This window comes from Platichthys flesus, chromosome 21, assembly GCF_949316205.1.
Source record: "Platichthys flesus chromosome 21, fPlaFle2.1, whole genome shotgun sequence".
Classification (NCBI taxonomy): Eukaryota; Metazoa; Chordata; class Actinopteri; order Pleuronectiformes; family Pleuronectidae; genus Platichthys; species Platichthys flesus.
In genome coordinates, this window is record NC_084965.1 from 1575457 (window position 1) to 1597028 (window position 21572).

Genomic DNA, 21572 nt, shown 5'->3' on the forward strand with positions numbered 1-21572 from the left:
CCCATTCAGTTACAGTTACCTCAACAATATGGCTACCCTCCCATGCAGCCACAGGTACCAGAGCAGCCGCAGGTGAGTATTTCTTTTATGAATATTTCTATCACGTTAAGTTCTACATTAATATTTGACCAATATAAAATTGCAGGAGCCCCAGCAATCCCAGCAAGTGCCCCAACAGCCTCAGATGCCTGTGTACCCGCCCCAGCAGGTGCCCCAGCTGTCTGCTTACCCGCCCAAGCAATCGCAGGTGCCACAGGTTAATATTTGATGTGTTCAACTTCTAAGTTATATTCTACATTTTAGTTTGGCTAAATACTGCTTCATGTGCCCCAGCTGCCAGTCTACCCATTCAAGCGACCTCGTTACCAGCGCAAGCAGCTTAGCTACCCACTGCAGCAGGTGCAACACGATACTGGTTTCCCACTCATGCAGAGCACACGGCCCTCTGCCTTTGCAAACTAGCTGCGTGCTCAAGATGCCCAGAGGGTGCTGCCTGAAGTTCCTGAGCAGCTTCAAACTGAGTGGACATGTGACGGGTACGTTGATCTCTGCAGATGGTTGATTTCAAGTTTCCAATATATTTTGAAAAACCTTTTTTTTCCTTTCAGGCACCACAGCATGGATATATGAACTGAGCCATTAATGGATATATTTAAATAAACTAATGTGTATTGATATTGGTTGAGAATCTTTTGAAAACAAAAGCCTGGTAGCTCAAAGGGGTTCTTATCAGCCGAGGTGGACTGAGATCCATCAGGTGAGAAAGACACGAGTTTCATACCTTGTGTGTGAGGTCTCTTGTGGGTTGAAGGAGCTTCTGTAACTTTACAAAAAAATATCAAGCCCATTTCACATACACCCCCCTAAAGCTTTAAGATTTACAATATCAGAGTTCTCTTAATTCTTGTTTACTAAAGGACGTATTAGTTCTGGTAGGAGAATCTGAGGAGATGTTGTTAAACACCAGCATGAATATTCAGATACTGCCTTATCAGACGAGTTTGAGTTCTTTACTAAACATTGGCTCATGTCGTCCTTTACCCTTGTAACTTCTGCCCTAATGAGAACCGTTTGCACTGTTTGTGATTATTTCTGTGTGACCTTTCCTTCAGTTGTTATATAACTCCCTGGATCAACCTCGGTTACTGCTGATGATAAGGATAAGTAATGGATCATGGAGCCCTCAGTCTGACCTCGTGCAGAGTTTCAAGACATCTGAACAAGACAGACTTCAAACTAGATGAGAGAAACTTATGATGCTTTCATCTTATCACGGATTTGTTAGGCAGGAGGTAAAAGATCTGGTAAAATGGAAACATCTGCTGGATCAACTGGTTTTCTGTTCTGTGTTTTCACTGAAACTTAGACATCAGTCTGAAACTGAAATATATGTCAATTTTTTTTGTGATTGTTGGAACATTTTCTTGATTTGTGAATTTTACTTTTAACACCTTATATAAATGTATCATGTTAAAGCCAATTTGAATCCCTATACTATATAAAACAAATTGGACAGTCATCAATTAACCTAACCTACTTATATGTATTACTTGCATATGAACTTAAGCTTACTTTTCCCCCTATTTTTTAGTATAATTGCTATTTGATCCCTTATTTATAAACCTAAACCCTATTTTTCCACAATTGATAAACTACTTTATAATTTACATTATCATAATTCAACAATGTAAAAACATTAACCCTTTATATTTAATATAAACGAAGTTTGCTCCCGTTTTAATGATCGTAACTATGAAGTTCATATAAATATAAACCAACTTTATATGTTAAAAGTTAATTTAACCTACTTTTATCGCGTCACGCGACAACCACGCCGCTAGAGGGCGCTGCCGTCAAACGAGAGCATTGCACTGAACCTGAAGCCTAACGAATACAATGATTGACTCTCTGTTGCTCAAATTGAAAGACAGAACGTCACCGCCCCGGCCAATCGTGTCCCTCCATGTCAGCCATGTGGGCGGTACCGGAAGAACGGTTGTTATTAGCCCACTGAGTGCGACAGTAGCATCCGCAGCTCGTGAGCAGGATTTAAAAACAAAACACACGTAAACACATTTAAACATCTTTATTCTGTTGCTGATTCCGGAAGCTGCAACTTCACCTTTTAATCACATTCAGCAACAGGTGAGATCAAAGCCAGCTGCCCTCCATTAGCTCGCATGCTAATGCTAACAGCCGGTGTAACAGCAGTGTTTCCTGTGCCCCCCCATTCAGGAGCATCTCGTCCAGCCGCCGTCATGGGGGAAGTGGAGCTGTCCTGTCGGGCCTACGTGAAGATGTTCCTGCACGCGTCCCTGTTCCCACGGTGCAGCATCAACGGGCTGCTGCTGTCGTCCAGCTCGCCAGGGGGCGCTGTGTGCGTGACGGACTGCGTGCCGCTGCTGCACGCGCACCTGCCCCTGGCCCCCATCACCCAGCTGGCCCTCACACAGGTGGGCCCCCCCCCCCGCTCACTGGTTCGATGCACAGGGGCGGAGGGAGGGCGACGGGCAGCCAGTTGGGAAAACGCATTCAAATAGAGAAGATTCAAAGAGAGAGATTCAAATAGAGAGAGATTCAAATAGAGAGAGATTCAAATAGAGAGAAGATTCAAATAGAGAGAGATTCAAATAGAGAGAGATTCAAAGGGCTGAAGTTGCAGTTCGATGCTTTGTGTAGTTCCATCACCACCCACGAGCACCGGACTCCAGTGTGTCATCGATTTGCGTTATTGTTTAGCTTATATATTTAATGCACAAGAAAAACAAATTGAGTTTTGTTTATTCTGTTTTATTCTCTTTGTTAACTCGGCCTCAGGCTCTCTGAGAACTTGTTGTTTATCCCCTGAAGTGGCCACGTGTGTGTTCTATGAGCACACTGTGAGAAGCTGGGTGGATGTTGATGAGTCTTAACGAGCACAGACACGATTTGAAGACGTCTGTGGTGCTCGTGTGTTTCAGGTGGACGTGTGGTGTTCGCAGACGCAGCAGAGGATTGTGGGATACTATCAAGCCAACGCCTGTGTGACAGACAGTAGGTCAGTTCTCCAGCCTGGTTTCTCTTCTCTTCCTCTCACCCTTCGTCAGTTCAGCCCGTTTCTTGACCTTTTCTTTTAACGTCGGGTGTTTTCATCCCCACAGCCCGACGCCGTGTGCAATGAAGATCGCCGATAAGATCGCTGAGCAGTTCGATAATGCTGTTCTGTTAATGGTAAGTGGATTTAACGCCATTAGATTCCTTTGCTGCCCCAGTTCATATGAATATATCTGTATTTTATTTCTCAGCTCGACAGTAGTAAGATGTCTGCAGACTGTCGGGTTCCTCCCATCGTGATGTATGAGCGCAAAGACTCCAGATGGCTGCTCAAAGACAAACACACGTAAGAAACAGCTGCTGGCTCGGCGTTCAAATCAATTTACGCTTTTATTTTTAATTTTTAAAACGAAGTTCACAGGATCTTTTTATCATCATGTCGGCTCCTGAGGTTTTCACTCGTTAAACAAGATCAACACTTGTTAGAAACTTCACAGGAAGCTGCTGCTCATGGAGTCGATGGTCTGATCTAATTTGTGATCCTGCGACTCTGGATTTTCAAATCTTTCCCACTTCACATGGGTCTTGAGCTTTATTCATATGGTCTCAATACTTCTTAAATCGATCTTGTTGAAACCTGCAGAAACTTTGAATCAACACATCGTTACATCTGTCTGCCCCCCCCTCCCCTGCTGTATTAACACTGATGTCCCGTGTGGTCCAGGATAATGCTGCGGCAGTGGGAGGAGACTCGGGCGATCGCCGGTCAGATGCTGGAGGCGGGCGATCACATGCAGCTGGTGGACTTCGATAGTCACCTGGATGACATCACGAAGGACTGGACCAATCAGAAACTGAACACCAAGATCGCAGAGCTGGCGTCGCCGGCCAACGGGAACATCTAGAACTGAAGCAGCCGTTTTTACCAGAGTGCGGATTTATTTATGATCTGACCCGTCGTCCTCTTTATTTACAAATGTGATTTTCCTTTTCTTTTTTTATAACCTGAAAAAACAGCACATGTTCAACACCAGAGTTTAGGAAGACGTTTATTTGTAATGCTTTTTGTCAACTGAACAGAGACATGACATAGAACAAGCTTGAGTAAGAAAATGTTTATAGATCGATAGATGATCTGTGTGTAATCCTTCTCCCACCCCACCCCCCCCCCCCCCCTCCTGTCAGACTATGCCTTGTGGTCCAGACCTGCTGATCTGAAGGAGAAATCCACATTGCTATTCCCACAGATATGAACATGAAGCGGCAGAGCTAGACAAAATATGATAAACACGTTACAGTAGGAAAGTCCTGCAGCAGGTTGGGTCTTTTGAAGCTCAGAAATGTGAGAAGCAGGTGATGATTCAGGTCGAACCTTCATGAACGTCTGAATCGAACTGGATTAGTTTCAGCTACGTGTTCCTAATGAACTGAGCATCTAGCATCATGCGGCCCACGCCTCCTCTAAACTCCTGTTAAGTGACGTCTTGAAATTTCAAACATTTTTCTGTGACTCACTGGGTCGCTGCCTTTGGCATCTTGCAGAGTTTCTTTTCTAATGTGAAGTTTGGAAAGCGTGTCGCGTGGTTTGAAAGAGGAAACGTGCCACACAGGATGTGACCTTTCCCCGTTTCTCAACTCTGAGCTTCAACAGACTGGTTTCCCCGCAGGGCAGACGTCTTCACTTCAACATGTTTTCTGATCGCTTGTTATCCAGAAGCCGTCAGAACAGACACTGACGGTAAACCTTAAAAATGTCTGAACCATGTCAGAGTTCAGTGCAACTTTTAAAACACTATGATCAAGTTTCACTCCTTTATAATATTAACGTAGTAATAACAATAACTCCTAAAATGCACTGAAATGTAGGCTGCTTTTTTCTGCCTGTTTCATCAACAGTGAAACTTTATTAAAGGACGACAGTCGAGCTACTTGTGTTTACTCACGTCTGTGTTTCACAACAAAAACAACTGAAGTTTGTGTTTTAGATGAAGAGACTTTGTGGTAAGATAAAAATAGTAATATGCATTTTCTTCCCACTACTGCTCTACTGAACTACTTTTGATTAATATCACTGCTTCAGCTATGTTTCCCTTTTTTATTGTTAATAGTAAAATAATATTTCACAAGGTTTCTATAGTGCTATAGTTTAAACACAATTATAAGTTTGAAAAAGCTGTGGTTCCCAACCTTTGACCTCTGCGTGTACACTGGGAACAAGGTCAAACAAAGTTTCTTTGTTTCATTAGAATAAAAAAAGGTCTGGTCAACAAACACAAAGTGATGTGGTGGAACGTTGTGGGAGTCCTGGTCTTCCAGTTGGGAACCACTGGCTTGGGTTAAATGACAATAACAGAGTCACATTATTTAAAGAGGGAAGACGACCTCTCAGTTTCGTGTAGTGCTTCCAGGCGACCACCTGGGGGATTGTGTCTCGTTTGTGGAATGAAGCCCTCACGCCGCCTGGTGCGTTCAGAGCGTCGCCCACATGATCGTCTCGGGCGTCGTGGGCGAAGGCACGGCCACCAGGTTCAGGGTGATCTCTCCCAGCGGCGACTGACTGGCCAGAGACTTGAAGAAGTTGATGGAGTTGCAGAAGGTGCGAGCGTTCTGCACCTGCTGCTCCGCCCACGGCAGCGTGACCTGCAGCAGAGAGGAGCAGGAATCAACGCTCTGTCCTTACTGTGCTGCTCTGGTCAGTCTCTAAAAGTCAGATGTGTTGAATTGAAACGTGACGTGTGGAGGATCCTCACCTGAGCGATGATGAGCTTCTCAGACGGATCGTCGCTGTCACTCAACTCTTCTCCGAAACACAGAGTGAAGCCGCACTGAGGCGGGTCTCCTCCGGTCGAGCAGAAAGGATCCAGCTCTGAACCACCGGGACACAAACACTGACGTTAATACAACAATGATGAATAAGTTGCTGTGATCAAAACATCTGTAGATTTAAAGCTGAGCATCGATTATTGTAAGAAAGTTTCTCTGATTTATCTTCTCGACTCTTTTACCCTATGTTAGAATGATCTAGGGTTTAGAATTTTATATACAAACAATTTAAGAATTAATATAGAAAATAAAGTTCAACATTTTGGTTCCAGAAGTAAAAAAGCTTTGATGATCAGCTCTAGAAGCCACACTACCCAGCGTCACTTCACGTTTACCACAGTGTGACCATGATTTCTCTTTCTAGCGGTTTATGGGATGTTTAGTTCCACTCTTATTTATTTCTAGAGAATTTTACATCTGGAACCAGAGTCGTTCTGAAACTGGCCGCTCACTGTTTCCCTGTGAAACCCAAAAGTTAGCTCTTGGCCCTAAAAGCTTAGTCTGCTCTGATTGGTCCCTGCTCTGATTGGTCCCTGCTCTGATTGGTCCCTGCTCCGATTGGTTCCTGTTCTGACTGGTCCCTGCTCTGATTGGTCCCTGCTCTGACTGGTTCCAGCTCTGACTGGTTCCTGCTCTGATGTAAGATCCCGATCAGCTGTAAAGAACCAGTGGATCTTCTCCTCTCTTGGTTCTGATGCTGAGATCACTCACGTTGCTTGAAGGCGTCTCTGCTGAAGAGCAGCACCGGCTCAGAGTCTCTCTCCATCTTGTGCGCCCCCCCCGTGGTCGAGTGCGGCCCCGTCCAGAAGACCCGCCCCTGGCAGTACCTCTTGCCGTACACCCCCTGCTCCGTGGAGGTCAGCACCACCCCCTTCTCCATGAAGGGCAGCAGGGTTTGCAGCGCCTGCAGCTCGGGGCCGGCCGACAGCGTGGAGGGCGGCTCCGGCAGAGGGATGCGTGGGAACCGGCCCTTCAGGACGTTGGAGGGCGTCGGGGGAACGAGGGAGGAAGGGAGGTAGGTGATCCGGACATCAGAGCCCAGGATCTGGCATTGGAGAACCTCCTTCCCTAAGTAGTGAAGCGCCACGTTGATGGAGTCGCCTGGACACACAAACACAAGATGATGCTTTTACTCCCAAAACAAAAGACTCACACTCACAAAACTGTCCAGCATTTCACAGCAGCTGCACTTTTTCAGTTCTTCACCTTCATGTGAAGCAGGAACGTTCTCCTCATACCGGACATCCACCTGGATCTCGTCCACCACTGCACACAGAAGATAGAAGGACTTTGAGATTCAGATTCAGATTCTATGAGGTGAGGTGAGCAGCGTCCAGATGTGTTAACGCTGTCCAGCTGTTTTCAGACGTGAACTCAAAGTGTTTCTCATGCAGAAGCTCCAGAACCTTCAGGTGGAACTCACCGTCTCTCTGGATGGTGACGGTGCTGTGCTGGACGGGCTCGTCGGTCGGGACCAGGACGTCGCTCTGAGGCAGAACCTTGTGGTCACACTGAGAAGCAGGAAGACAGCGGGGGGGGGGGGGGGGGGGGGGGGGGGGGGAGAGAGAGAGACAGATGTTTAGAGACACTCGGGGGACAGGATGTTTGTGTCATGTCGTTACTTCACCAGTGAACAGGTTCATACAACATTTGAATTATCAGTTCATTCAGCCGTGTGTGAGCTTCATGGCTGCAGAAGTCCAGTAATAATCCAGTTTGAAACAGATGACTGGTTGTGTTAACGCCTCTGGACACCAGGGGGCGTGAGACACAGACAGGAGAGTGTGAGTGACTCACCATCTGAGACGAGACCTCCTCCGTCTTTATCTGCTTGACGTGAACATCGTCCTCTTCGTCGCTCTCGAACTCGCTGCTCCTCCTCTTCGACTTCCTGCTGCTTTTCTTTCTGCTTTTCTCTTCAGGAAGCGACAAACCTGAAAAGACGACAAAACAAACCGTTCAAAACTTCTGCAAACAACAAAACACTTGAAAGAGTTACACACACACGAGGATGAAAGACACACAGCTGTTTGTGTTGCTGGGCGGGTTGAACTCTGATCTCAGTGTTGACTCATGTCTCTGCTGGATCTGTCCCACTCTGAGTTCATGACTCAAACACACAGAGACGCTGAGAACGAGGTGATTTTTAATAAAGTGGATTGAAATCGTGGTGATTGAACTTTGACCTTTTCTCTCAGTGAGCCAACACGCGACAGCTCAGCAGGTTTATCTGCAGCTGCTGTAAAGTGAAGTGAATGAGACGTTCAGGGCAACGGGTTCAAATCAGGGAAGTCAAAAACAACTTCAGGAGAATCTTAAATCTAAGTAATGGAGAAAACATAAGAAAGTTAAGTTATGTAATCGAACCAGAACATTAGAAAAAATGAATCATGTTAATGAGTCTTGTTATTAGAAACTGAAAAGCTTCTTACGTTCTTTCATGAGAACCAATGTGATCAACCAGTCTGATCAAACACCATATTACATAAGTCACATGTGATATTGACTCATTCTGAAAATAACAGGTTCCTCAGCCTCATCCTGACTTTGCTCTGATTATTTTAAAATGATGTACGAGGAAAAAACATCAGCTCCAATGTGAGAAGCTGAAAACGGAGAATATTATTTAATCAATAAATAATCAATAAGTGATTCTTCTGTTATCAAAACAGATTCGTTATCTGTGATGACACAACTTGATTATTCAGAAAACCTCTTTGTTAAACGATGGAAAGTGAGACTTTAACTACTTGTTCTTCTTGTTCTAAACCTCTGGTATATATTATAAAATACATTCAATGTTAATATTATATTAAAGAATGTTTTCTGTTTGCAGGAGATGGAGAACATGGCTCTGAGGCTGCGGTGGGACCTCAGGTTCTCTGAGTGGCTCCTCTCACCCTGCTCGCTGAAGGGCACCAGGCGGTAGACCTTGTAGGGCTCGGAGATGTCCAGCTGCCCCCGCTCCATCACCTCCTCGAACTCCGGGCTCTTGTTGAGGGCGCAGCGCAGACGCGTCTTCCAGATGGCCGGGTTGTCCTGACCGCCGTCCGTCAGCTTCCCCTTGAACTCGGCCCACGCCTGCGGACATGAGAGGACACGTGGGTTCAAGTCCGGCTGCTCCACAGAAGTCTGGTTAGAGAGGACGGATGGTTTTGACCCAGAAGGGCAGGCTGACCTTAAAGATGGCGGCGTCCTCGTCTTTGCGGAAGTCCTGCTTCCCGGCGTGTTTCCACGGGATGCGGAACATGGTCTTGGCCTCGTCGTCCCACTCCAGCCCCGAGTACTTCCCACTGCTGACCTGAAGAGTTCAGAAACACACACTGTTTACAACCCGGAGGAGACGCCTGCAGACAGGACTCAGGGGAAACTAAACCCACGAGTAAAACAATCAAGAGATGAAAACAAACGATTCAAAACGTATTAATATCAGGAACCTGGCGTGGAAATGATCAGCTGATTAATCTATAGGTAGAAATAGACTTTCAATCAATCAGTCGACAAAATAAATGATCGCCAGTTACTAAATATTCCTTAAAATTTAAAATATTCAATCAGATTTTAAATTTTCCATCATTTTATGTAAATAGAATCTCTTTGGTTTTATACAACATTCAGAACCTGTCAATCAAACTCAACCGGATTTATAAGTTTTAAAAGTTTTCAAACGTGTCGTCTGGTTTCTGATGAACATGATGAGGAGAGAACGAGCTTCCTGTGGAACCTCCTTTGAAATTAGGCTGTGTTGATGTTTATCTCCTGGTTTCCCTTTTCCTTCTCCCTCCCTTCCTCCTCACACACACACAGACACACACACACAACCTCTCTCTCCCTCACGCACACACACACACACACTCATACTCCCCTCTATCGCTCTCTCGCTCTCTCTTTCTCACACACACACACACTCACCTGTTCGATCATCCAGGATCTCAGTCGTCGCGTGCAGCGCATTCTTCCTGCGGCCATGATTCTTAATCTGAAAACAAAAACAACACAAAATGAAACAAACCGGAAACCAACACGTTCTCACTATAACACGCGAATAACACGTTCTTCATTAAAGTGTCCGAACAAACAACAATGAGATTATAGAAATAATTAAAAAGGTCAAATAGCGACTTAATGACATGACGACCCCCCCCCCCCCCCCCCCAGATAAACGCCCACGCTATAACAGATCTAAAATGTTTTTTCAACGGAGTCTGGTTCGAGTCCCGCAGCTTTACTTCTTTAACACAAACACACAAACACAAACAGGAAGTCAGCAGCTACACGTCCAGACCCATATTTACACTTCACACGTTTGTTATCGTGACTGTTTTTGAAAATAAACAACGAGTGACAATAAACAAGGAGAAGAATAAACAAGTGAATGAAAAGAGACTAAACAGAGAGAAACGCGTGAGTCCTCGAGTCGCTGCGGATCCTGAGAAACACAAACACACAACCAGGATCCGGTTCGGTTCTGGAGAACAGACACAAACATGGAGTTTACCTGCGGTTCCCTCGGAGCAGCGGACACACGCTCTGCCTGTAGCCGCCTCTCAGACGCTCTGCAGCGGATCAGTGCACCGAAGCAGCTCGCTCCCTTTCTCAGAAGTCACGTGACTTAGTGGAAGCGGCGTGCTCCAGCGCCGCCAGGGGGCGACAACGCGCGGAGACACTGCTTTACACTCAAAGTGGAGTTGGTTTATTTTCTGTTTTTCACGTTCTCAGCTCAAAGTTTCCCAAAATGTCACAAAAATACGATTCATTCATTTGATTGATTTATTTAGAACGTGTGAATGAAAAAGAGAAATTATGTAAACGTGTTAAAAAAGGATTATTTACAAACACTTAATGATTTAATCTACATATTCAAAGTACAAATGTATTTAATCTCAGCCTTTCTCAATAAGTCCTTCATGACAAATTGTCTTATACTAAGCAGCTTCTTTTACATCTATATATATATTTATATACACACTGAACTCATACTGTGTATTAAACTGGGTTATGTTTGGACATGTTTAAACTCCACATTTAAACTGTTCCTCACACAGATTAGGATTCATCAACTTCTCCTGGTTGGTCCGATACTTTGAGTTTTAAAATTAGAGTTTCCCATTAAATTATAAATGAATCTTATTAATTTAATTAACAGTGTTAGATGTCGGACAGTAAAAGTACATTTGCCTTCTTAACTGTAGTGGAGTAAAAGTATAAAGTACAATGAAAAGAAAATATTTCAGTAAAATAAAGTACCTCTAAATTAAACTTAAGTACATTATCTGAGTAAATGTCTTCACAATTTGTTCATTTCGTGCCAAAAAGATTGAAAAGTGTATAACGACAAAATCTCTCAACTGAGACAAAAAACTGTGAGCGAGTATATCCTCATTTTAAAATAGTCATATAGTTTATTTGAGCTTGAGTCATTCATCGTTAATAGAGAACATTAAAACCCTCCAGACAGTGAATAATAATATTTGTATATATAATTCTTCAGAATACCTTTCCCCTGTTCAGATATATAAATGTTAACGTACATTATGTGCATAAAATAAATCAGATTCTTATAATATTCGAATAAAACACAGATACATTCGTTTTAAAGTTTTTGTAAAGTTTACATCAAGCATCACACGACCTGAGATGAAGTTCCAACATTTTAAAGACCCGACGAGAATCAGGAGAAGTTAACCAAGAATTGTTTCTTATTCAAAAACAATTTTCTCTTTATGATCAACGAGGGAAAAAATATATAGATTTATAGAAAACAGCAGAAACGACAGAAATCGGACTCGTGATTCGCCGAATGACGACTCGAAGTTCTCTGCAGATGATTCAACCTCTCGTTCGTCAACAGTCTGACTTTCAGATCTTTCTTCCCGGAGCCCGGCACTGAGGCGCTGAGGAGAATCTTCATTTGTTGCGTGGAACCTTTTCTCCGAGAGGAACCTCACTCAGGTTCTGTCAGGGAACAAAAACACCAATCTTACTTAGTCAACGAGATCAAGATGATTCATTTGTTTTCCGCGGCACCAGTACAACCATTAAAAAGTGTATAATGTTGAGCACTTTTGAAAAGAGGTGAGAGATTTAAATTTGAAAGGCAACCAGCCAGGTGGAATTTCTATTTCTGGAACCGTGATTGAAATGTTATCAAGCTCCTCGGCTAAATTTAGTGTCTGGAATTTATGAAGAGAACATCGGACAAGCTGCCTTCATGGAAACCACTGAGGATCTCTGCTGCTGGTTTGTTGAGTCAAACCAGTCTTATTTAAAAGAATGCTGTGACATCGAAACAACACGTCTCACTCCGTCATGCATGTGTCACGATGTGCATGTGTCACAACCCCCGAAATTAGATCCTATTGTTGTGCAACATATTTGTAGCCAAGTGTTAACATGTGGAACCACAACCAAACAACTCACAGGGCCTCCAACATAAATATCACATTAATTACCAGACAATTAAAATGGGCCTTTCAAAGCTCCACAGTCAGATGTGACGTGCGGCTCGTTAAATGTGACGTGGACTCTGAGCGCCTCACCTGCAGCAGCCGAGCGTGGAACGTGTTGTCGTCCTCGCTCTCTCCTCGCTGCACGTCCACCCGGTATCGCTCACAGGCTCGAACCAGCTCCGCGGTGTCGTACTGCAGAGCCGGGTCCACCGAGTGAGCGTTGATCAGACTCACCAGGTACTCACGGTAGTGTCTCCTGAAGCAAGGGAGGTGATAAATGATTAAATAGATAGAGAGATAAAGAGAGAGAGAGAAGGAAGGACACTCACTCGCAGAGCCCGGCTTGTCCCGGCTGTGTTTTGAGGCCACACGGTGAATCGCTGTGTTCAGCTCCTTCATCTTTCTGCTCCATCACTCCACAAGTGTCTGGTTCAGAGACGAGAGAAACAAGTTCAACACGGATTCCTCCTCAACAAAGTTTACTGTACTTTGTGTATTTTTGTGTTAAACAATGAGAACTGTCTCCAGACAAGACGAGTAGAACACAGATGTTGTACCACTTTGAGTTCCAGTGGAAGGATCCGTGTTGAACTCCACTCCGCTCCTCTGGAAGTGGAAACACAAATCTATGAATTCTAATAACAGGTTTGTGAGTGAATGGGTCAGAGTGGAGAGTTCACTTCAACAGGACACATGATCAGGGATAGCTACACAACTGTTGATATTAACACACTGATGATGCTTTAATTAACAACACAATACATTTTCTACTGATCTCATGTTTATTCTAGAGATGTAGAATTCAGGAAGGAGAGAGTTTCCAACTGGAGCTGATGTTGTAAGGAAATTAAAAATATATATTTTTAAAGTAAGTTAACTCTTATGTCATCAAGTGAAAGCTGAGATGTTCTACAAAGAAAGTCAGAACCACCAGAAGGTCCCAAACAAAACTAGAGAATTTCCTGATTTCATACACACGATAACTAATAGAAGATTTATGCTTTCAGACTGATGTAAACGAGCTATTTGAATGAGTGGCTAAGGGGAATTTTCTTTGGCATTATGACGTCAACCATGAGCAGCACCGTCACCTGCAGCAGGGCCTGGAGCCTCGGTGGTTCCCAGTCTCTCAGATAGAAGAGACAGTCTCGGGGGTGATGTGCATGTAGACCGGGGATACTGCACTGAGGCGTCTTACATCCCGTCTGCACGACACACAGAACAAATACTGATGAGGCCCAGAACTTGAAAAGTCTGCTTCCTGTCCACAAAAGATGGATTTTTGACTCCAACTGTGAGACTTTGCCGATGTGCATCCATCTCACCTTGTGGTACGGGTTGTTGCAGCCGCTGCAGAACTGGTACCTGCACTGGGAGCAGCAGAAGTGCATGCAGCCGCCTTTGGTCAGGTCGTACTGGAACCTGCAGTGAGGACAGGCTGCAAGAGACCACAGACAAATGTTTGTCCTGTTAATGAAATACTAAAAGCTTGAGTTGAATCAGAAAGCTGGGGTCAGAAGGCCTGGATGAACATCTGCAGAGTATGAACACACAGATTCACTAATCTAAAAGTAGGAATATCTCTCTACAACAACCATTACAAGAAGAAGTCTAGCTTTCAAAATAAGCAAAAGTTTCAAACGTTAAAGTTATCACGACATAGAATGACAAAACAATGACAGCTCCAACAGCCTGTTGCTTCCACCATGAGAAAACAACATCCACTTTTTAACTTCCTTTTCTTTGTATCAGGATCAGCTCATAAAAACCAGTCAGACAAACACTCAGGATGATAAATGAGTAAATCATCCCAGTAAGAGTGGAAGGTTTCAAATGAAAGTACGAGTCAGGAGGTAAAAGTACTGAAGTGAATCTCGTGGTTGAAGGTAAAGTTGAGTTGGCAGCGACTCACTGATGCCGTTGTCTCTCAGGTAGCCGGCCAGGCCCTGCCTCTGGTACTCGGGGTCGTTCTCCCTCTTCCACTGCTGGAACTGCTCACAGGACAGGTTCTGGTGCTGAGGCTCCCACTGACCCCAGAGAGAGAGACAGGGTCAACGGTCTGTGCCAGAGGAACTTTTAATCAAACATCAGCTGCTAAATGGGATGAAAAATGATAACAAACCGAACTCATACTCACAGGTTTCTTGCACTGGGTACAAAAGCTTTTGCGGCATGACGGACATGTGACCTTCAGCTGGTCTCCATCGTTGATGAACCCAGAGATGCACTGACACAATTAAACAGATGAGGTTATTATTCACATTCATTTAAATTATTCACACACATGTTCATATGTACGTTTTATTCTCCAATTATTTAATACATTTTTGTTTTTCTAGCCATAAAAAGAAAAATTCCAGAATGAAACAGTTTTTATTTTCATATTTCTATTATAAAAATGGTTTAATGACATGTACACGTACAATATTTGTTTGTGTTTCAGATAAGAGTCTATTTATAAGGATGTTTATGACTTTTGACTAACAAATCATGAACTCACGTGACAACACCAGAGGAACTTTGGATCTTTCATGAGAGCGTGCTCCGTCAACTTTTTATGAAACAGATCGTAGACTTCAGGCTCCAGACAGTCGCGCAGCTGCAGAGACAAAATGTTGTTAAAACCATTATAAGAAATATATTCTGTACATTTGTATACCAGTATCTTTCTGAACATACTCAGTACAGAGATGCTCGTCTTCCTCGGCTCACCTGTATGTCCAGTGTGGAGAAGTAGCTGTCCAGTTGCTCGGGGACATTGATGTCGGGCTCTCCACAGACGGGACACACCATGTCTCTGATGTGTTTATCTCTCACAGCCACAGTAAAGTGCTGACCGAAACACTCGTGACACACCGAGCACTGACAGGAGGTCAGGGACTGCATCTGGAAAAGAAGAAACAGATGTGGAGGAAATGATGAACCCCCCCCGCAGATGAGAGCAAAGCTACAGAAGTCGGATATCGTTTAAAATAATACAGGGGCGAGACAAATTCTAATAACTTGGTTTCTGCATAAAACTTTAATAACAGAGGAACCTGATCTTCAATCAAAGTCTTAAATGTACAGAAACACAACGTGCTTCAGCTAAAGAACTTTCCAGACACAGGTTCATGTGAACGTCCCGTCACGGACTCACCTTGCACCGAGGGAAGATGCACAGGCAGCACGGACACTCGTTCTTGAGGAGCCGCCTGATGAAGTCCTTGTCATGTGACTCCTTCACAGCTTGGACCACGTCCTCCAGGGAGTAGGTGACATCGGGCTCTTGAAGCAAGGCCAGCACCAGCTCACAGCGCCCCCAGCTGGGCAGGTCGTACAACGCCAGCAGACGCCTGCACATCCTCTGAGGGGAGGACAACAAGGGGTTAAAGAAGGTGCATTAAACACCACACCCCCGATGTGAAGGAATGTTTGTCTCTTTCAGTACATAACACGTTTTCACGTCAGCACACGTACAAGATTTGAATATTCAAATCGTTGACGTCTGTAATTCGCCGCACACCGACCTGTTTGTCCGGGTTCTGGGGATCGATCGGCGGCTCGAGCTGGGTGGTCCAGATACGCTGGTGGAAAGGCTCCAGTAGGGGGCGCTGGAGCAGAGACAAAGCCCCTTTGACCTCACCTCCACTCAGCCGCAGAGCCTCCTCACACTGGGTCACATCCCTGAAGCCCAGAGAGTGGAGCTCCCTCATCTGGACACAAGAAGGAGACGCTCAGGGAGATGTTTACAGATGTGATACAGGAAGTGTCTAATACGCTGGAATCTAGGTGGTAAACCTCTTAAACCCTCGATCAGGAAGTCTCTCACTAAATCACAGAACACCGCAGAAACTGTTGTAAACCACAGGACTCTATGCCAAGGGGGACATTTTATTTCGTAACCTGTAAACAAAAGGTCTACTTATTCTGCAAATGAACTGATTTCATATCAGAAAACATAAGTCTGATATGTGTCTGTGAAAAGCTCATCTCATAATATTGTTCAGGCTCTGGAGACATTGATAAGTCAGCGTGCTAATCTCTATGTGACACACAACTGTTTTAACACCGAAACCACATGTATGTAACGCTGTGGTTCCGCCCCCCCCCCCCGTGTAACTTCTTTCTAACTCGTGGATGTGGTTCTTCTTCTTCTTCGTGTCAGGCTCTGATCATCAACCACGGTGGAGATGGTCGTACCAGGCTCCCCCCCCCCACGCTCCACAGAACCTTCTTTGTTCTGATTTATCTGTTCAAGGTCAGGAAGTGGGAGCGACTCAGGAGACGTCCTGTTTTCTCACCAGAAGGTATCTCAGCTGTAGAAAGCCTCTGATCAACCTCACCACAGACACTTCAGAGTGTATTTTAACTGATCTCAGTTCAGCTTCACTCTTCAACTGGAGCTGATTGTTGAAGCTGAGACTCTCAGTTCTCAGGTCAGTTCTTCTCACAGGAGATGGAACCCACTCACCAGAATTACAGAGAACAGACGTTCAGGGAGTGGAGGAGGAAACTTTCTCCTTGTTCACACTCACCAAACATTTGACCTGGTGTTAAACCAGCTGCTGGTTCAGGGTAAAGGGAAGTTGCATAGAGCTGCTTGACACCTTGTTCTGTTTCTGGAGGAGTCTGGTTGGACAGATTCATTTTCCCACCTTGGCCTGTCGGTCCCTCAGCAGCTGCGTCACGGCTCTGTCGGTGTTTCCTCCCGCCGCTAACCACGCCAGCTTCGCCTCGGCTCTGGACAGCTTCACATCTTCGACTGTGGCGCTGGGTTCGCTCTCCGCCGACTCCTCTCTGTCTCTGTCCACCACGGCTTGTATCCCAGAATCCCCGGTCTTTCGGTTCAGCTGGACGGACGCCGCCATAGCGCAGATTTCATCCAGCAGGTGTGGCAGCTCTGACGTCAGCCAATCACAGGGGTTGACGTTGCTGCCGCCGCACACGCACAGGGCCGCGTACACCTCCTCCGGGCTGACATCTTGTTTTTCTGCTTCCTAAGATGGAGGAGGGTTTATTATTATGAATTATTCTGTGTTAGATTTGTTGTCACCCATCGTTCGGATGAAGACTGACCCTGATCTGGTTGATGAGGCTGAGTCCGTCCTCCCTCATCATCTTTTGTCTCTTCAGCTCCAGGTTCACTCTGGGACTCGCCGTCGGCTTCACGGCCGCAGGCTGAGTTTGATCCTTACTGATGGACGGCGGCTGCTGAAGAGACTGAGGCACCGAGTCGCCAGAAGAGTCTTTACACGGCAGGCTGCACATCTCACAGACCCCAGTGGGCTTGGTGTTCACATAGGTGCAGAACTGACACGTCCACTGGGAAGGAGAAAGAAAAGAAAGACAAATATATTACCAGTTGTTCATCGTTCAAACTGTTTTTGCAGCATGGATCACAATCTGCTGTTTACCTGCTCGTACAGTATTAAGTACCCGAGCAGGGAGTACAGTGACAGGGAGACAAACCTTTGTGTTGATATCAGACTGAGATCCAGAGCTGGACAGGAGCGGGGCGACAGGCGGGCGAGTGGCCAGACGAGGGCGCTCACACACCTCACACAGGATGCTGCTGCCTTGATTCATAACAGTGCAGCTCTTACACTGCCACTCTGAGGGAAGGAACACAATTCTAGTATTTATCCTTCTGTCTTCATTCTTATTTTATTGTGTTGTCAACATAATTTAATATTATTGCAGTGCTAAAGTGTTTTAATATTTTCCCTCATTAAGTGCACAGTTTGTAACTTGAATTAATGACGTGCTGTATTATTGAAGTCTATTGTTATTTCGTCTCACCGGTGTTTGGTGAGGTGGGAACCGGACTGTCCTGAGCCGAGGATGCAGCCGTGGAGAGTCGAGGCCGTTCGCAGGTCGAGCAGAGAACAGCTCGCATCTCGTTCACCGTGGTGCAGTGTGCACACGCCCAAGGAGACAGAGACAGACTGAAAGAGGACAGAAGAAAGAAATCACATCCAGGGTGTCGTGGAGCCTTTGTTTCAATAAGAGACGTTTGTTTTATTCTGCAGTGGCAGAGAGAGACAACCTGAACACATGTTGACTTGAACAAAGGAAGTTACACAGTAAGAATTAAGCATTAAATAAAACAATTAGAGTTTAAAACATTAGGCTTCCATGGAGTTCTTAATTTGGCTTCTTGCTTAGGAGCACATATATCATTCACTTATATTTCTGTCAATAAACTCTAATGTTTAAGATCCTCACCTGGCTGTTTTGGCTGCAGCGAGGACGGACCGGTTGTGTCCTTTGCGGTCGGGGTGCGAGTGAAACAGTTTGTCACAGTTCAGACACAACCTCTGGTTACAGGTGGAGCACTGGGACTGGACAGTGGAGACACCACAGATACCACAGGTCTCTGTGGGGAACAAACACACACACACCATTAACACCATACAAGTTAAAATATAACTCTACTTCTGATTTAAGGCCGGTGGTGATGAGGCATACCCAGTTTGCTTTTCTGTATTTTGTCTCTCTTGTGAGCGGCTCTGGTCGGGTGGCGATGAAAGAGCCCGTCACATGCGTCACAGAAGGCCCGACTGTCACATGAGGAGCAAACCAGTGACGAGGGTTTACCACACACATTACAAGCTGCGAGAGATCCTGGACACACAAACAACAAATGATGTAAAAGACACTTATCTGTTGCCTCTGGGAACAAAATTCAATGTTACTGGTACAAATGAAGGATAAACGAGCATCTAAGCCGGATTTTGATTGGGTTTCACTTTTCGTTTCTCTGGTTTGGCAGCAGCTCACCAGCTGAGGGCTGCAGGGGCAGTGCCACGGGGCCCGGGGCAGGTTTGGGTGAAGGAGAGAGGACTTGTGGTTTGTCTCCCGGCTGCTCCTCCACAGGCGGAATAACCACCAAGTCATTCACCACCGATTCCTAAAGAGACAGATTCACAGTGAAGGGTTTTTTCACGCTAAATGTGTAAAAGTTTGGAAATAAATAGTGAAAAATTTAAATTTAAACTGATTAAATCGTGTGTTGTGAAGTAAAACACTGATTCATAGTAGATGAAGACGTAGATGAAGGGTAATGTAAACTTTAAGTAACAGAAATGAAGTTTGTAATGTTTGTACAGACCTGCTGCTCGAGAAATGGGAAGATATCTTTGAAGTGCTCTAGGTGAGGATGGGTTCCCTGAACAAACAAATGGAAGATGGTGAATCACTTATAGAATTTAGAGCAGTGGGATGATTGACAGCGCTCAGACACAAACCTTAACGATCATGTCCACCTCGGTGCGTAAGGTCATGACCTCCAGCGTCACTGCGGCAACTTTTTCAGCATCTGGTTGTACGACTTCATCCGGAAAACTGAGGCCATCGATTTGCTGATTGGTGTAACCGTAGAGGAAGAGGACTCTGCGGCCTCCCTGTGAAAGGAGAGCTTTGTTCAAAGAGCTGGTTGAACCATATACACACCACTGACTTTATCATTTCACGTAATTCTTTTTAAATGTTCATTTCTGCACAAAATCTGAATCAAAGCAGCTTTAAAAACAAAATGACATTGAACATTTCCTGCATATTTAGGAAGATCTCCACTCAGGCAGAACTATTGACCTTGTCAGGTTCCTCTCACCTTGATGGCGTCCACCGTGGTTCTGAACACCGGGTTGTTGTGCTTGACGCTCCTCCAGTACTTGGGCCGGTTGGGGAAGGTCAGGTTACAGCCGTACTTCTCCAGAATACCCAAGGCCTTCACCAGTCTGCTCAGAGACTCCAGAACCTGTTGTGGAGATGGAAGTTGCTGAGTCTGTAAAGTCCTGAGGGTCACTACACTTACATAAAGGTCAAGGGTCAACCTATATCTAAACAGAAATATTCAAGTCACGTCAGCAGGTTAGTTATTTCTTCCCTCTCGTGCTCAGGTATAAGATTTTCCTATTTATAACATTTGAAAAAACAATACTAATTTCCCAGGTAGGTTATCCTGATCTGAAACGAGGGAATGGTGACCTCCTGCTTGCTGCGGCTGGCGCTGTTCTCCCTCAGCATGTCCTCGGCTGTGAGGTGCCGGTACTTCTCCGACAGCGGCAGAGCGATGCTCGCCATCGTCTGGACGTGAGCCTTCACGTCCTGGGCGACGCCGGTGGAGGACAGGACGGACTGAGCTCTCCTCCGGACCTCGTCCATCTGCACGGGGAGAGAGCTGCTGCTGCTCATCGCCGCTGGAATGACAACATTTCATGATGAGTTCATTTTTAAATGATTTATCACAAAAAGAGAGAGATTCTCAATACCAAATGCAGAAAGTCAAAAAGCACACAGAGCTTTCCTTCCTCCAGCTGTTATCTATAGAGCGTCCTAACTCAAGTGAACTTCCTCTGACTTCACTCTAGGTTCTGTCGTCCAGGGTGAGGCTTTAAAGACATACTTTTAAAACACCTTATAATATTAATAAATTAGATCTCAAGAGTATTTCACTTTACAGAATTTAACTTGTGCTCATATCACGTTCAATTCTTATGCAATAGCAATATTAGTAGTATTATAAATTATATTGTCAGTTAATCATGTACTTTTTGAGATATTGACAAAGGCACCAGTCTGGATTATTTTAAATTAAAAAGTACATAACAACCAGAACAAGTAAAACGAAACTGAATGTGACATTTCTTCAGGGTGCAGTTGACAGTATGAGGTACAAAGTATATTTAAGTATATTTAATGTATAATTCATCAGCACATGAAGCTACGAGGGGGGGAGAGTACAGGTTAATAACAGTTTCCCTCGGGGACAGTAAACAGCCTCAGGTGAGAATGATGTGATAAAGACGAGCAGGAAACCTCGTGACGTTCCTCCGCAGCTGGACCTGAGTCCTCAGAAGAACCGGATGTGTCCCTTTCACGAGTCTCGAGCTCAAAGTGACATTGTAAAGACGGAAATCACAGCTGACAACAACATGTCTCGATAGTTTGAAACCGAAAGTTTGAGGAGACATCGTCCTCACTTCGTACCTGACGTGTTCGAGCGGCTCCTCGCGCTGGTTCCGTCCGGACTGAGAGGGACTGATCCTCCGTCAGTGACAGAAGAAGAGACAAAGTGCTTTAAAGGTGTTGAAGTCTCATCCTCACTCAGCTGGAACTGACTGGAGATCAGCGGCTAGCGTTAGCTTCAAACCCGGAAGTCAACACTGACGTTTAGCGTCCCGGCTCCACTTCCTGTTTCAAAATAAAAGCGGGGGGTTTCTAGCTACTTAAAAACTCTATATATACAGTCTATGCTTAAAAAGCAGTCGTCTCCAAAACGTT

At 45.0% G+C, this 21572-nt stretch overlaps 2 protein-coding genes across 2 annotated transcripts; one reads left to right on the forward strand and one right to left on the reverse strand.

Annotated features, from left to right (window-relative positions):
- Positions 1 to 1985: 1985 nt before the first annotated feature.
- On the forward strand, positions 1986 to 4957 carry emc9 (ER membrane protein complex subunit 9). Its single transcript, XM_062379751.1, has 6 exons — positions 1986 to 2145; positions 2236 to 2453; positions 2961 to 3037; positions 3141 to 3210; positions 3285 to 3379; positions 3758 to 4957. The coding sequence occupies exons 2-6, from the start codon at positions 2259 to 2261 to the stop codon at positions 3936 to 3938; spliced, it is 618 nt and encodes a 205-aa protein (XP_062235735.1). The 5' UTR covers positions 1986 to 2145; positions 2236 to 2258; the 3' UTR covers positions 3939 to 4957.
- Positions 4066 to 21464, reverse strand: LOC133932877 (E3 ubiquitin-protein ligase RNF31-like). The gene is made up of 33 exons (XM_062379753.1): positions 21279 to 21464; positions 20277 to 20488; positions 19900 to 20046; positions 19535 to 19690; positions 19399 to 19455; positions 19068 to 19197; positions 18756 to 18911; positions 18513 to 18663; positions 18087 to 18232; positions 17757 to 17899; positions 17364 to 17609; positions 16943 to 17284; positions 15815 to 16000; positions 15445 to 15651; positions 15018 to 15191; positions 14806 to 14904; positions 14443 to 14532; positions 14218 to 14332; positions 13631 to 13743; positions 13397 to 13510; positions 12863 to 12911; positions 12635 to 12731; positions 12355 to 12561; positions 12273 to 12281; positions 10391 to 10439; positions 9035 to 9157; positions 8757 to 8937; positions 7654 to 7790; positions 7280 to 7367; positions 7063 to 7122; positions 6568 to 6957; positions 5784 to 5899; positions 4066 to 5673 (listed from the first exon to the last, which is right to left on the reverse strand). The coding sequence occupies exons 2-33, from the start codon at positions 20481 to 20483 to the stop codon at positions 5503 to 5505; spliced, it is 4656 nt and encodes a 1551-aa protein (XP_062235737.1). The 5' UTR covers positions 20484 to 20488; positions 21279 to 21464; the 3' UTR covers positions 4066 to 5502.
- Between the last annotated feature and the right edge of the window lie 108 nt (positions 21465 to 21572).

Coding starts and splice junctions, on each gene's coding strand:
- emc9 (XM_062379751.1), top strand. CDS start 2,259: ATGGGGGAAGTGGAGCTGTCCTGTCGGGCCTACGTGAAGATGTTCCTG. Junction 2,454..2,960: donor CCCAGCTGGCCCTCACACAG/GTGGGCCCCCCC, acceptor CGTGTGTTTCAG/GTGGACGTGTGGTGTTCGCA. Junction 3,211..3,284: donor ATAATGCTGTTCTGTTAATG/GTAAGTGGATTT, acceptor TTTATTTCTCAG/CTCGACAGTAGTAAGATGTC.
- LOC133932877 (XM_062379753.1), bottom strand. CDS start 20,483: ATGAGCAGCAGCAGCTCTCTCCCCGTGCAGATGGACGAGGTCCGGAGG. Junction 20,047..20,276: donor CCAGCCGCAGCAAGCAGGAG/GTCACCATTCCC, acceptor TCTCCACAACAG/GTTCTGGAGTCTCTGAGCAG. Junction 6,958..7,062: donor CGTTCCTGCTTCACATGAAG/GTGAAGAACTGA, acceptor TTGTGTGTCCAG/GCGACTCCATCAACGTGGCG.